Source organism: Cynara cardunculus (genome assembly GCF_001531365.2).
Source record: "Cynara cardunculus var. scolymus isolate 2C chromosome LG 2, CcrdV1, whole genome shotgun sequence".
Taxonomy (NCBI): domain Eukaryota; kingdom Viridiplantae; phylum Streptophyta; class Magnoliopsida; order Asterales; family Asteraceae; genus Cynara; species Cynara cardunculus.
In genome coordinates this window covers 55,721,735-55,736,928 of record NC_037529.1, presented here as the reverse complement: position 1 = coordinate 55,736,928, position 15,194 = coordinate 55,721,735, and the positions used below count along the sequence as shown (strand labels likewise).

Genomic DNA, 15,194 nt, shown 5'->3' with positions numbered 1-15,194 from the left:
ATATTTATTAATAATTTATATTAATTAAAATATAATATAAATAAATAAATAAACAGAAAATAAAATAAATAATATATATTAATTAATAATTTTTTTAAATAATAATAAAATAAAAATTAATAATAACAAAAGGACAAAAAAAACACAAAAATCCATAAAACAAATCATCTTTAAGCTACTTAGGGGTGCCATTAGCCTCCCCCTTATGAAAACAAGTCCAAAAGTCGCCTCACATTTTGTGGGTCCTTTCTTTTTCCCCGAAGAAATTGATGGTTTTTTTAAAAGAAATAATGTATTTTTCGATTATTTTTGTAATTTTTTTTTTACTAAGAGCTAATTAAGTTAGAGAAATCGGAAAATGAGCAATATTTCCTTCATAAAGAATGATCCAAGAATACAACATTAATGTTTGTGAATAAAACCACATATCCTTTTGAGTCGTCTGAACAGGAGTGAAGATGACACATATTACATAAACCAATTATATTTGTCTTTATCTTCAGCCATAAACCGCTAATAAACCTAGACTCTTTGACCGATTAAATTCACAAGATTCGAGTCTAATCTTTAGCCGATTGTGTAGACATCTTTCCTTGACACTCCACTTCTCAAAACTTTAGCTCGATTATAGTGCAAATCGTATTCCCTCTCCCTTCCTTGATTTCATTTAGATCCACAAAGCAAATATAAAATTGGCGTCCCACATTAGTGAGAGTGAATGATTTCTTCTCAATATGTATTGGAACGTTTCTTCTCTCTTCAAGGCCTATTTGGAAAATAACACGACAAGATCTCAACATATTCTCACAAAAATCACCAACAATAACAAGATCCGGGTACCTACTCTTCGATTTCGTGTGGATGGAGCCATGGAAGAAGGAAGTTGAGAAAGGAAAACCAAAAAAAAATAATATAAAAACAATCAAGAATGTTACAAAGTTTCCATTGTTTCAAATTATACATACATTTTGACTGTTTTTGTTACATCCAAAAAAAACACCATACATACTATATATGTATAATCACAGCTTCCATTTTCCAAAGTAAATTGCCACCCCCCCCCCCCCCCCCCCCAAAAAAAAAAAGTCCATATGCTTTCCTTCACCTTTTCTGCTGCATACCATCCCTAAAAAACCAACTAGAGTGTAGCAAAATCTTGTTCAGTAAAAGTCACACAGACACCATAAAACCAGGATTACCAGTCCATCAATGGTCTCATTCAAGGCTTCCACGGAGCCGGTGGCGGTGGTGGAGTCGGAAACATTGGCGGCACCGCTGAAAAGATGGTGTTTTTATCGATCTTTGTAGTTCTGTCACCTGAAAGTGCCACTAGAGCTGCAACTAATCCGGCATTGCCAGCAAGAGTCGGTTCTGTGTAATTGTAGTTTGAACGCACATCGTGGAAACCATCGTGCCTGTCCGGCCCAGCCACCATAGCACCGACAATAGTGTTGGGATTTGGTTTTTTAGCGTCCCTAAACTTAATTCCTCCTGTACAGCTATATTTGATTCTGTTCTTGGGGATAGATGCACCCCGGTGGTGGACTTGTTTCGGATAGTGGTTGCCGAAGCCCACAAGATAACTCATCTTTCTCGGGTTCTTTCCAAGGATATAGTTGATCTGTGAGATTAACAAAACAATTAGTTAATAGTTAATAATAGGTTGTCAATAATCCCACCTTGAAAAAACTCCATTTGTTAAGTCATAAGCTGGCTTATAAGTTTGTTTTTCTAAAAGCTACTTCAAGTAGCGTTTCATTAACTTCTATGACTTCCTTTTTGTTTTCTTTTTTCCAAAATATGTCTTTCATATTTTATATAAATGACCAAAACCCTTATCTTTTTAGATAATTTTACATTGTTATCTAGCTATTTAGCTAGTTTATCCTCTAACAGCCCGTTGATCAGCTATTTTGCCAACCATAGGCTTAGGGCCCGTTTACCTAAATGCATACCCGGTAAGCGCTTAACTTTAGGAGTCAACACTATAATTTATTTTACGGTAAGATTGTAGTACATCAAAATGGTACCGTATGCAACAATTTACCCGGTAAGCACTTACCCGGGTAAGAATCGTCACACTCACTTACCAAGTAAGACTCTCCATCTTTATCGTTGCTCTTACCGGGTAAGATTTTTGACCTTTGCCATGTTCATCCAGTAAGGAAAATTACCCGCTAAACACTTACTGGGTAAGTGTTTAGTAAACGGCCCCTTAGATATAAAAACGAAAAAGGGGCTGCAATACACACCTGAGTCTCGGCAAACTTGCGTAGTTCCTTAGTTGAGTAGAAATTAGGACCACAGTACCATCCGGGAGTATCTGCAGCATCGAGATAGTCACTGTAGAGGGTAGCTAAGAAGGCAGCATTGACAACATACTGAAGCGGTTGAGGTCTCCCATGGTTTAATTGGATCAATCCACCTGCAATGGAAGCGACATGAATATCTGTGCACTCAATACGATAACACGACACCAGAACATAAGATAATCGCTAGTTAACCTTTAGTTCTGTTGAAACTTGAAAAGTATGGCAGGTACGAGCACATGATTATGCTTGTCTGGTTGTGAAACGTCTGCAATGTTTCTTCGTACGGATAACCAGGGCTCAGAAACAATCTCAATCGAGTCAGCAGCACCTATAAAAACACAACAATATGCATCATTAAGCAATCAACAGATTCAAATTATGGAATGGAACCAAAGTGTGAAAGAATTGTGAAAAGTGTGTCAAGGAGAGGAAGTTACTTGAGCTCCGGTAAGCTTGTTGTCCCAGCTAAGAACACCATAATCGGGTCCACCCCAAAAAGCACCAGCATGTTTAGCAAGTTTTGGGTGACTAGCAAGGTAAAGATACGACTGATTTCCAGTTGCGTAATACATCCAAGTTCCTCCCCAAACGAACTCATCCCAATACATACTTGAATTGTAGAAAGTTGCAGCATCGGCTCCACTAGCAGTGTACATCCCACGTTGATCCCTAGCGAACTTCCATAGGGTTGCAGCACCATGGACCAGTTTCTTGGAGTAGTCTTTGTTGTCTTTGAAAACAATTGATGCCGAAGCTAGAGCAGCAGCCATCTCTGCAGCAAGATCAGAGCAACTAGAGCATTCAGTCACAGGCCGAGTGTAGTCAATGTCTTCTGGTCGCATCCAGCAACTATGATCATTAGGATCGCTTGTTCCTCCAGACGTATCTCCTTTTCCAACCTGCCACCACATAAACCCGCAAAACATGTTAGAATTTGGTCTTGTAATACACTCTTGACTCAACTCTACAACTAAACAAGTGTTCTATCTAAAGATGATACGATAAGATGAAGTTGACATGACATAGAATTAGCACATTCAAAATAACCTGAGCTACGATTTGGCTTATGCTATCAGCGGTAGAATTGAAGGTCTTGAGAAAGTAATCAGTGCCCCATTTGATGATCTCTTTAACATGGTTGAGCTCTCCTGCAGCTTCATATTTCGCGCTATATTCTATCACACTCCAACTCAACATAGTCATGGCAAAAGCTTTCGGGAAATGGAACTTTATGGCATCCCCGGCATCATAATATCCGCCCACAAGATCTTTCAAGACCGCCCCTGATTTATCAGATTTACCGTCATTTAAACACGAGTTGCCCCTCCATGAAACATTATTGTGCTTTGGAAGTTTTCCAGCTGCATATATCAAACACAAACAAGAAGATCATACAACTATACCACAAAGATTTCATCTTTTACAAATCTAATCCAGATATTTATCTAACTTATGAACTTTCAGGAAGAAGGATGAGACACTTTGACTTTAGAAGCCTCAATATGGATGAATTTGGTAAGTAAAATTGTTACAATTCAATCAATAATTTAGCAAAATCAATCCACCGACACCTTCATCTTTACATAACAATGCCACCAAATCATCCACACACATATTCATCAACATATATATATTTATATATATATATATATATATATATATATATATAATAATTGTCTCTATTTGGAATCTGAATAATACTTTATTGATCTTTCCAAAATTAGCAGATTCGATTGATCAAATCATACTGAAGATTGACAGCAAGTAAAGAAGAGAAATCAACTTACATTTCTGAGCATTGAAGAACCTAAGAGCTTTTGAAAGTGCCACAGTGTAATTATCTGGAGGAGGGGGATGCTTGTGATGCCTAGGCACAGTTTTAACGATCAATGTAATGAATCCAGCAATGAATCCAGCTGCTAGTATCAATCCAACCGTCCAAACGAAGATCTTACGGCTGACAATGATACAACCCAGATCTACATACTTTTTCTTCTTCTGTTCTCCAGGACCCAACAACCAGCTCTGCTGCGTCTCGTCTAACGGCCTTGACAACGCCGCTCTATCGAAGTCGTTCAAGTTCCGGCTCCGGTCATCGTCCGTCGCCGAGTCGGCGTTGTTTATCTCCAATGGCCCACCCCACGGATCTCTCCCGTACATATTTGTAATACCAACCAAACTTCAATTGAATTGGGTCAAATTACACTCGAAATAGAGAGATTGATTCAAACCCCAGATGAAATCAAGCAATTGGAAATGTCAAGTAATCTGGGTGGAGCTTGAAAAGGTTAATTTCTCTCTTTCCGTGTGTTAATGGGGAGAAGACAGTGGGGGCTCTTGGACCATATGATGAAAGAAAGGAAATCAATAATAATGTAATGGTGTGGTTGGTTTTCCTTGTTTGTTCTTCTGTAATTTATGAATCAAATTTCCATTAATAATGGCATGATTGTGTTGATGAAGACTATAGAAAGTTGGGTGGCAAGAGACTGTCGACTCTACAAAGCGACAAAGACAGTCTGTCTTCAACAGTGACATTTTATCTAAAAAATTACATGTCCATTTCTCCTCCTATGTTATTCAAGAATAGTACAAAAGGTCCCTGAACTATAACTTCTATTTTGGTCATTGTAGTCTTCACGAGAATTAATATCTAGTAACTTCACAAATACGTTCAAGAATGTAATTCCCAAAAACTCCACCGACACGAATGCTCCACTCAACCCTTAGGAGCTCCATTGTTAAGAGAACCTAATATACATGTCATTTGAGAAAAAAAAAACATTAGGCTTAATGTCTAGTGAGAACAAACAGTTGTTGAGTAAAGCTATAAAAGTTTAAAACATAAAACATAGTCTTAATCTAGTTGATTGTACATTGTAACTCACGCTTACCCTTGGAAGGGCATAAACCATCCGGAGATGAAGCGAGGAACCCGATTTCCATTAACCGTGACAGAACCCAAGAGTAAGTCACGGTTCAATGTTATCTAATTAGCATCACTAACCAATGACCAATCATTAAGATCAACCCTCTCCGGGCCTTATAGTTTAATGAGGAGTTCCCAACATCATCCATGTAGGCGTTACCTTGAGAACTTCATAATTCTAGTTAAAGTAATTCACTTAGAAATTACATTATATGGTCATTGGACGGTTGCCCGACTTCAAAGGTCCACATCTTGTTGCTTATTAAGACCCAATGCCTATTTCAAGTTACAACTAGGGAATAACACCCCAACATACTAGTAAAACTGACTTCAATGCCTATGGATCTATTACATTCTAACCATATATATATATATATATATATATATATATATATATATATCAAACTTCACCATTTATAGATACTTTTGTATACAAAATCCCATCAAGTGGTTAAAATCCCATTTTTATCAACAAGGCCCAAATGTATGAACATTATAGGTTTGAGTTCCTAATTGATCAAGACTTTAAAATAATCATTTTTCAAGGGTTTAAAACCATTCCCCACACTTGTTTCGTTATAATATACAAAATCCCTAACTTTGACCTAGATGGTCCAAAATCAACCAAATGCAAAATACTTAAAATGGAAACTTAAAGGAAGTAAAATACATCATTTTAACATGTATATAAAAGTAAATGATGAACTCACTATATTAGATTTTGATGAAAATCTAGAAAATCAAGAAAGCTGGGAAAGGAGATGAACACACTTGGATCTCGAAGACTAGACTTGAATCCTTAACCTAGATGAGGTTTAGATACTCTTGGGTTGGTTGGAAATGAGGAGTAAATGCTCCAAAAAAGTATTCAATGAAGAGGGAAGGAAGAAATTTGGGAGAGTAAAGAGCTTGGTTAGAATATGAGAGTGAAAACCCAAAAATCGGCTCTTAAAACATTTCCACTGCTAGTTAAACTAGCGAACAAACTAGCCCAAACACTTTGAAGAAATCAAGCATTGGTAATTGCTAGTTTCACCACTAGTTAAACTAGCAAACAAACTAGCTTTGAAATTAGCCCAAGCACTTTGAATAAAATCAAACAGTGGTGTTTACTAGTTTTACTAGTTTCACCACTAGTTAAACTAGCGAACAACTAGCTTGGTCCAGTTTTTCGTTCTTATCAGTTCATTTTCTTGAGTTTTGAAGTGCCAATACTAAAACGCCCAAAAACATTCAAAGGAGCTTAACATAATCACTAAAGAACCACATTTATAGATGAACTCAAAATAAAAGATAGTAACGAAAATTCTGGGCGTTACAGGTTTATCTGTAACTCATTGTTTATCAGTTTAAGTGTAACATGCACATTAATCTACTTTCTAGACTCAAAACCAATTCGACTGACGGGTTGTTTGACAGTTGTTGGATGATTTGTTACATAATAATTAAGAGACTCTTTTTTTATTGACCTGGATATCCAACCCGCTATTCAAGCCAACTAATCCCAGAGCGACCACCTGCTTTGTAGATAACCCGAAGTCACTGCATTTGAACCTTCGTGGCCACAAGAGAATTTTTATTCCTCCTTGGATTAAGAGACTCTTATAATATAGTACAAAATGTAATGTGGTTGTTTGATAGTTATTCATGATGAAATTAGAACACTGAATGGTTCAGGGAGGCCCAAGGGTCTTAGAACCTTAAAAGACAAACTTTAATTATCAAATAAGATTCACTTTTTAGCGATTCATATGCTGTCTCTTAATAGAACTATTAAGAGGTCAGCAAACAACCCTACTATTGAAGTTTTAATGAATAATAATATTAATGGGATTTTTAGTTTTGTTACAACGAAATCATAAAAAAGTTATTTGATTTTTCTAAATGTCATTTTATTTCTGAATTAGATTGAAATGATACTTGAATATGAAATGAAAAACTACAATTAAAAAGATTACTCATATGGTGAAGCTTATAAATTTCTTTGACAATATTATCCTTTAAAGATGGTCATGCCTTACACACGTGACTACTCTCTAAGGCGAAGGGAAGGATTTTTAACCTTGTAAAATAGGAGTCTAAACCACAAATGTAAGAAACAATATATCCAGAACTAAATTGAAATTAATGAATAGTTGAGGGTTGATTCTTGTAATTTAATCCATGTGTTTGGTGTGATGCGGCAGGTACAAGTGATTGCTTCGTTCCACCGACTTTTGCTTCGAGTGCACTACATTGCATTTCAACATCTACCAAATCATTACTCCTTTTTAGTTAATTTTATTACAATATTAAATTAAAAAAATATTATTTATTAATTTTCAAATATATAAATACATCACTCAAAGATATGTTTTTATTAATACATTATATATTTAATTATTATACTGAATTATGCAGAAAATATATAATTTATTTTATTCATAATTTTATTTTACATTTATCTCTCACAAATATATTTTATGACAATTCAATTATTAAGAAATAAAAAATTATTTAAATTCATATTCTTTCTCTCTCTCTCTCTCTCTCTCTCTCTATATATATATATATATATCAATTCAATCAGACATTTGTCATCTATTTTCAATGTTCAACTCTTTAATAACACGATAAAACCAACTCCTTTCTTTTTAGGTGTTAAGCAATGTCAAACCACAAAAATTTAAATAATTCGTATCTTGTTCAGACCAATAAATAGGTTGAAGTTATAGTTTCCAAGGTTTAGCCAAAGCTTAGTTCGGGACCCCACCACTCGTCGTTTTTGTCAAATTACAACCACGGATGTAAAATATGTCTTATATATATATATATGGGCTTAATCAAATGAGAATTGATTAGTTTGTGGTAACTATGAGTTCTAATATGGACCAATCATTTAAGATAATTATTAGTATATTTTAAATAATCATAAAGGGTAATTTTGGTAAAAAAAAAATTGATAACTCATATGGTAACATGTCCTAAATTCTCTCTCTCTACCCATCCCTAAATGCCCGTTTCGCTTCCAAACAACATGGCTTTACAGACATAAGACGACGGCGACAGAGACGACGATGATGAAGACTGCGACGAGGAGGAAGACGGTGACACTGAGGAAGACGACAACGAGGAGGAAGACGGTGACACTGAGGAAGACGACAACGAGGAGGAAGACGGTGACACTGAGGAAGACGACAACAAGGAAGAAGAACATATCTTTCACCTTCCTTCAAACCCTAATCATCGTATCTCCAAATCAGCGAAAAATTTAAATCTTCATTAAAAACCCTAACAGGTAAGACGATCACCTTGGAGGTCAGATCCTTTGATATGATCGACAATGTGAAGGCTAAGATCCAAGACAAAGAAGGCATCCCACTGGACCAACAACGCCTCATTTTCGCCGGCAAACAGCTCGAGAACAGCAGAACACTAGCCGACTACAACATCCAGAAGGAATTGACTCTCCATTTGGTCCTCCATCTCTGTGGTGGCGCAAAGAAGCACAATAAAACCTACACCAAGCTGAAGAAGATCAAGCACAAGAAGGTGAAGTCAAGCATTTTGCAGTTCTACAAGTTTGATGATTTCGGTAAGGTGGAAAGATTAAGGAAAGAGTGTCCCAATGCCGAGTGCGGTGCTGGAACTTTTTTTTTTTATTAATCTGAATATCTAACCCGCTAAGTGAGCCGACTAATCCCAGAGCGACCACCTGCTTTGCGGTAAACCAGAGTCACCGCATTTGAACCTCCATGGCTATAAGGGAATTTTTATTCCTCCTTAGATTTGAACTTGGGACCTCCTAGTACTTTTTGACCTTTGGTGTGGGAACTTTTATGTCTAATCATTTTGATAGGCACTACTGTGGCAAATGTGGTCTTACCTATGCCTACCAGAAGCCTTAGGTTAAGTGAACTAGATAAGTATATTTTCTATATGTTATGGATGATGATTGATGATTCTAGGTTTTGTTGTAGTTGTTTTGGGTAAAACCTAGATAATCTTAGTTGCTTCTGATTGATGAATTCGGGTGCTTTAGTTCATTAATTTGGCATAAATTATTGATTATCTATGATCTTGTACATTGTTGCTATATGATAATATAGATTTTAGGGGGTTTTATATTAGGGTTTTTGTTTGTCGGTCTAGATGCTTGAGTTGATCATGCTTGATAAGAATTGGTGGTGCTTTTGATGATACCTATCATTTAATGCAATTCAATTCTAGTATGAATTATTATGGTGGAATGATGTTATCCTAGAAGTATCCTGTTTATAAGAAGTATATGGTTAAGGTTTTGTCTATTAAGGTTTAGTATCACAATGATAATATATTTGGTGTGAGTGGTATCACAGTGATACTCCAATTGGTACTACATTGGGTATCACAGTGCATCTTGTATGCATGTTAGGTATCACAACGTGGATGGTCTGTATATATCTCTTAAATTTAAATTATGGATTTGATTTTGTTTTTAAGGTTTGAGATGGTATCATTGTTGGTATCACAGTGATACCACAATGTGTATCACATTGTGTATCACAGTGATTACTTGGTACCGATCAGAATAATGTTCACTAGAGGCTGGAGATCAAAGGTCGGAGAGTGAAGAGATGAGTTTTTAAAAATACCTAAAATGTCCTCTAATTATAATTTTTAACTCAAATTACCAAAATTTACTAATTTATCTATTGACATATGGTTGAGATTGGATCTTACAATTATCACAAACTAATCAGTTCTCCTTGAATGACTCCTATATATATAGATTTGGGATCGTGTAAGAAAAAACTTGTTTTCGTGAGACATGATTTTTACACTTGAATTAACAGCAAAACACTGTGAAGGTAACCTTCACAGTGTTTTTGCATTCGGCTTTTTTTACCTTCAAACATTTTATCGTAATGTTTCAAGTGTAAAAATCATGTCTCATGCGAACCTAACTATATATATATATTATATATTGAAAGAGAATATGAATTTAAATAAATATTTATTTATTAATAATTGAATTGTCATAAAATATACTTATGAGAGATAAATAGAAAACAAAATTATGAATAAAATAAATAGTTGGATTGGAAATACAGGCCATGAGTGGTTGTCATGGCCCAACTTATACGACTTTTATATTATAAATAGAGACCGACACATCTCCACCGACACCCCAATCCAATGCCTACCGTTACTGCTATCAATAAACTCATCTGGTTTTACATATAAATATATATAGAGAGAGAAGCATCTTTTTTTTAACTGTCTAATTAATATAATTCTTTTAATCTCATTTATTTTGTTTAAGCTTTCTTAATGATTTTATTTATTTTTTATATTCACTTATGAACTTTAATAAAAATGTGGAACAATCAATGTTAATACAGAAAAATAACATTATGAACTTTAAATAAAAATCATTGTTTCATTTATAAACTTTAAACAAAATCATTGTTTCATATATGAACTTTAAACAAAAATCATTGTTTAACCTCTAAAATTTGGTAAAAAAAATCGAAACAATTAAAGTTAATAGATAAAACAACACAATGAACTTTATATAAACATCATATAAAACATGATCATCTTTTAAAAATAGTACATGATAATCTTGCAAAATCAAAATTACCTTCCATCTAATTTCATTTACTTTTTCATCATTTATAATCTTTAATTTAATCATACCCATTGATCAAAAAAAATAAACGGCTTAAATGAATTTATAAAATTAATATTTTTATTTGGTTAACAAATGATTATATATATATATATATAATAGTAAAATGTTAAAATAAAATATGAAAATATAAGATGAATTAAATATATATATAAATCAACGATACAGACTATTTATATGGAAATCTTCCTTTCCACCTTATTTCATGCATATATAGTTACCCTTTTTATTTAAACTTTCCACTAATATAATACATATCAAATGCCATTGCCTCATTCCTTCCTCTTTCTCATTGTCGCCTCCTTCGTTCTTTTCTCCCACGTGGAATAAAATTTGATACCAAATATGAAAGGGAATAAATTAAATTTTATGAATATTTAATTTCTAATTAATTCACACCTTTATCATTTTTTCTGTATGTTAATTTTACTAGTTTTTTTAACCAATGAAATAGTGATCACTTTATTAAGGTTGTGACAACATTGGAAAACGTAATCTCTAATTACCCATCAAATTGTTATGAGTAAACTACATTTTTGTTCTTACAGAATATTTGCTCTCCCAATTTGTACAAGTTAAAGATTAGATGAATATTTCACATCCAAAATCTTAAGTTTAGGATTTTGGATATTAATCTTTTGGAGTTATATCCGATGAATGTGGTTCATTGAATATATTCATTGTAAGATTGAATACCCCCGTCTTGCGTGGTTAAAGACGGAAGATGTTATAATTGGTTTAAAAAAAATACAATTCAACGCATTATTTAAAATAGAGCGGCTAATATAATTTACCAAAAATATAATTATATAACTACAAAAGGAAATAACGTGTATCAAAATACGGTCCCAAAATACAAGTATATCAACATTAGTCATCATAAGTATGACAATATGAGTTATCTTTAGTATTGTCATCTCCGTAGCTCTAATCCCAAAATCACTGCTAAGTCATGTACCTGTCGAGGACAAAGAAAATCTTGGCTGAGCTTAATGTTCAGTAAACGGATAATAATAGTTAAACAATGAATATGAGATAACAAATTCAAAAGTAATTTATAACATTAACTGATAATCCAAAACAAAGTCAAAATGCCTCGAAGGCATGTCAAGGGTCCGAAGACCAAACCGCATCACGATGACGCGTTGTTCCCAAAGAATGATCAGACTGTTCAGGCATCAGTGAGGAAAGGGTGCGAGCACAACACAACAATCCTTTCCGTGGATTTAACCATGTCCATAATTTACTATCCGATAACGGTTTCTGGGATCGATCCACACGCCTTCTACTCGACCAGTACATCATCAAGTCCACTTTTAAGAACTATATAAGTGAGGACGCCATGATCGTTTTAGCCACAATGGAAACATCTCAATACCGATTCCCCCAATCTTGAGTCTATAGTAAAATGGTTCACAATTGATGCAATCTAACAAGTCAAGTGATCAAAATGATCCATTTTCCAAATAAGAATGTACATCATATTTCGAAAGAAAACAAAAGCTCAATAGCAGTTGATGAGCACAAAGAATTTGGAACCAATGTATTCAGATTAGAAAGCCTTATACAAACGACTATCCCCGTGTCAATTTAGGTATGAAATCGGTACCATAACCGAATTTGATACCTAACGTACGATCAAACGGAATTCACGATCAAGTTTGACTTGCTCGCGTGCCTAACGAATGCATAAACGAATTATTCTTTGAAAGGCATAAAAATTATTACATAATTACTCTAATAAAATTACTTAGATATGAAAGTACCTAAACAACGTAGAATAAAAGAATGACAGTCAGATACGAATTGAGAACTCAAACGTAACACTCAGCCTTACGCACTTTCGATCCAACAATTTTCCGTCCCAATTCTTTTTAAGCATTTTTACCTACTTAGAGACCAATCCAGATTATATTGTCAAATGAAAATTGTATCATGGTACCATGTGAGTCTACTAGTTTTAGAATCATCTCATTTAAATCATCCATCTATTTTAAATGAATTTTACAAAACAGAAGCTATGATCACGAGTACACAGGGAACAACCCTAAAAACACACTGTTTTGAGTCACTTAGAGCCATAACTGGGTTTTAGACCCTTCATAACAGTTGTAGTATATAGTAAGGGATTTCGAATTGCAAAATATGAGCTTATTTCGACTTACGGTTTGAGAGTTATACACTATTAAACTACTGGACTTGAAGTTGTTCAAAATTTCGGTTTCCATATTTTTCCCCAACTCACTTTTATGATCCCAACTTCAATGATTTGCAACATTTAAATATATAAACATACCATAACATACTAAACACCACAAATGAAGCTTAATGATTATAATCCTAAGCTTGATCATACGATTTTGCTCTTTTAGACATTTAACCGAACATTTAGTGTACGATTAATCTTATACACCCAATCTAACTATATTGAATCTATAATTTACCCTTCTTCTTTCTACATCATTTTAGCTCAATCATTCCAAAACATGTATTTAACCATAAATTATATATACTAATTCATATACAAATCATATACACAATTACAAATCAATCTCAAACACCCTAACATAAACACCCTAATAGAAACAAAAGAAATTTATACCTTTAGGAAGGGTTCGAAGAGTTGATTCCGAATATATAGTTGTTATCTCGATTCCCTTAGAGGGAGAGAGTGATGGGAGAAAGAGGCGATGAAAGAAAATGACGAGAATTGCAATTTGCTCTTTTGATATGCGCACACACACACACACACACACACACACACACACATATATATATATATATATAGAGAGAGAGAGGAGGTTTACTTTGCAAACTATGTTATTTGTACAAACAGTACAAACCTCATTCAACTAATCATAATTTTTCATTTTGTTAATTTTTTTTGTAATTATGAGAGGCTGATTAATCATTTTTATTGTGGAGGGTGTTAATCATGGATATTATCATCTTCATTATTTTATTTTAGAGAAATACATGAAATAGTTTCATTAAGTATTATATGAAACAATTTCATAACCATATATGAAACAACTTCATCAAAAAAAGTATTATATGAAACAATTTCACAAGATTAAACAATTTCATGAAAAAATTTCATAATATTAAACAATGAAATCGACGGATGAGTGTGGTTAGCACGGTTTGTACAAATTGGGTGGTTTGTATTTGATCGCTCCTCTATATATCTATACTACCTTATAAACCAGATTAGAGAAAAGTCTTAAAAACAACCTTAAATGCATAAGGTACTACCTTTTAATGCACAAAGTCTTAAAAACAACTTCTAATACATTATATACCGCTGATTTATGCATAAAATCTTAGAATCGTTAAGTATAACCTTATAAACATGATGTGTAATCGTTAAATACTAAACTTAGTTTGCCTTCCCCAGACGACTCCTCGTGTAAAGCGACCCCAAGGATGATTCATCTGAACAGGACAGGACAGGTGTTCAACATTTGGTAAGACATGACAGGACAGGACATAACAGGACCGAACTGGTTAAAATGACCAATTTACCCCCAGTGACATTTCAAGTACATAACTACATATCAGACGATACAATAGGCAAAATCGAGTGTGTTGAGAAACAGTAGGCAAAATCCAAACAGTGGGCAAAATCGATTTATCAATCGAAACAGTAGGCAAAATCGATTACCAGCTATGAAGAAGACGACGAAGATGGAGGAGACGGTGGAGATGGAGGCGGAGGCCGGYTGTGAAGAATACCCARTTCATYATTGATCAAAAATCACAATACCCGGTTCATGATTCAACTGAAAACACAAAATCAATAAAAAAATCATTTCGAATTTCATCAAATAGAACAAACCCCAGTTCGTGATTCATCAAACGAACAAAAACCCAATTCGTGAAATCCAAATAGAACACATAGAAAATCGAGARAAATTGACCGTACCTTTGTTCTTGGATGCTGTGAAGAAATCGATGGAGATGGAGGTCTCCTGTGAAGAAATCGATGGAGATGGAGATCGATGGAGATGGAGATCGATAGAGATGGAGATCGATGGAGATGGAGGTGGACTGTGAAGAAATCGATGGAGATGGAGATTGATGGAGATGAAGGTCTCCTGTGAAGAGATCGATGGATATGAAGGTCTCCTGTGAAGAGATCGATGGAGATGAGGGTCTCTTGTGAAGAAATCGATGGAGATGGAGATCGATGGAGATGGAAGTGGACTGTGAAGAAATCGATGGAGATGGAGATCGATGGAGATGAAGGTCTTCTATGAAGAAATCGATGAAGATGGGTATTAGGTTTAGGGTATATTTG

The 15,194-nt window shown here is 34.4% G+C and overlaps 2 protein-coding genes across 2 annotated transcripts; one reads left to right on the top strand and one right to left on the bottom strand.

Annotated features, from left to right (window-relative positions):
- Nucleotides 1–886: 886 nt before the first annotated feature.
- On the bottom strand, nucleotides 887–4,684 carry LOC112507336 (endoglucanase 25-like). The gene is made up of 6 exons (XM_025111882.1): nucleotides 4,100–4,684; nucleotides 3,360–3,673; nucleotides 2,750–3,211; nucleotides 2,505–2,640; nucleotides 2,253–2,425; nucleotides 887–1,621 (listed from the first exon to the last, which is right to left on the bottom strand). The coding sequence occupies exons 1-6, from the start codon at nucleotides 4,470–4,472 to the stop codon at nucleotides 1,220–1,222; spliced, it is 1,860 nt and encodes a 619-aa protein (XP_024967650.1). The 5' UTR covers nucleotides 4,473–4,684; the 3' UTR covers nucleotides 887–1,219.
- A 6-nt stretch (nucleotides 4,685–4,690) lies between these two features.
- On the top strand, nucleotides 4,691–9,128 carry LOC112506182 (ubiquitin-40S ribosomal protein S27a-like). Its single transcript, XM_025110201.1, has 3 exons — nucleotides 4,691–4,698; nucleotides 8,484–8,864; nucleotides 9,050–9,128. Exons 1-3 carry the CDS (start codon nucleotides 4,691–4,693, stop codon nucleotides 9,126–9,128), a joined length of 468 nt encoding a protein of 155 aa, XP_024965969.1.
- Nucleotides 9,129–15,194: the final 6,066 nt, after the last annotated feature.

Bases quoted from the DNA above. Each gene is read 5' to 3' on its own strand.
- LOC112507336 (XM_025111882.1), bottom strand. From the start codon at position 4,472: ATGTACGGGAGAGATCCGTGGGGTGGGCCATTGGAGATAAACAACGCC. The intron at 2,641-2,749 runs GTAACTTCCTCT...GTGTTTTTATAG, and splicing joins ACAAGCTTACCGGAGCTCAA to GTGCTGCTGACTCGATTGAG. The intron at 2,426-2,504 runs GTTAACTAGCGA...CTTCCATTGCAG, and splicing joins AAGTTTCAACAGAACTAAAG to GTGGATTGATCCAATTAAAC.
- LOC112506182 (XM_025110201.1), top strand. The intron at 8,865-9,049 runs TGGAACTTTTTT...GACCTTTGGTGT, and splicing joins CCCAATGCCGAGTGCGGTGC to GGGAACTTTTATGTCTAATC.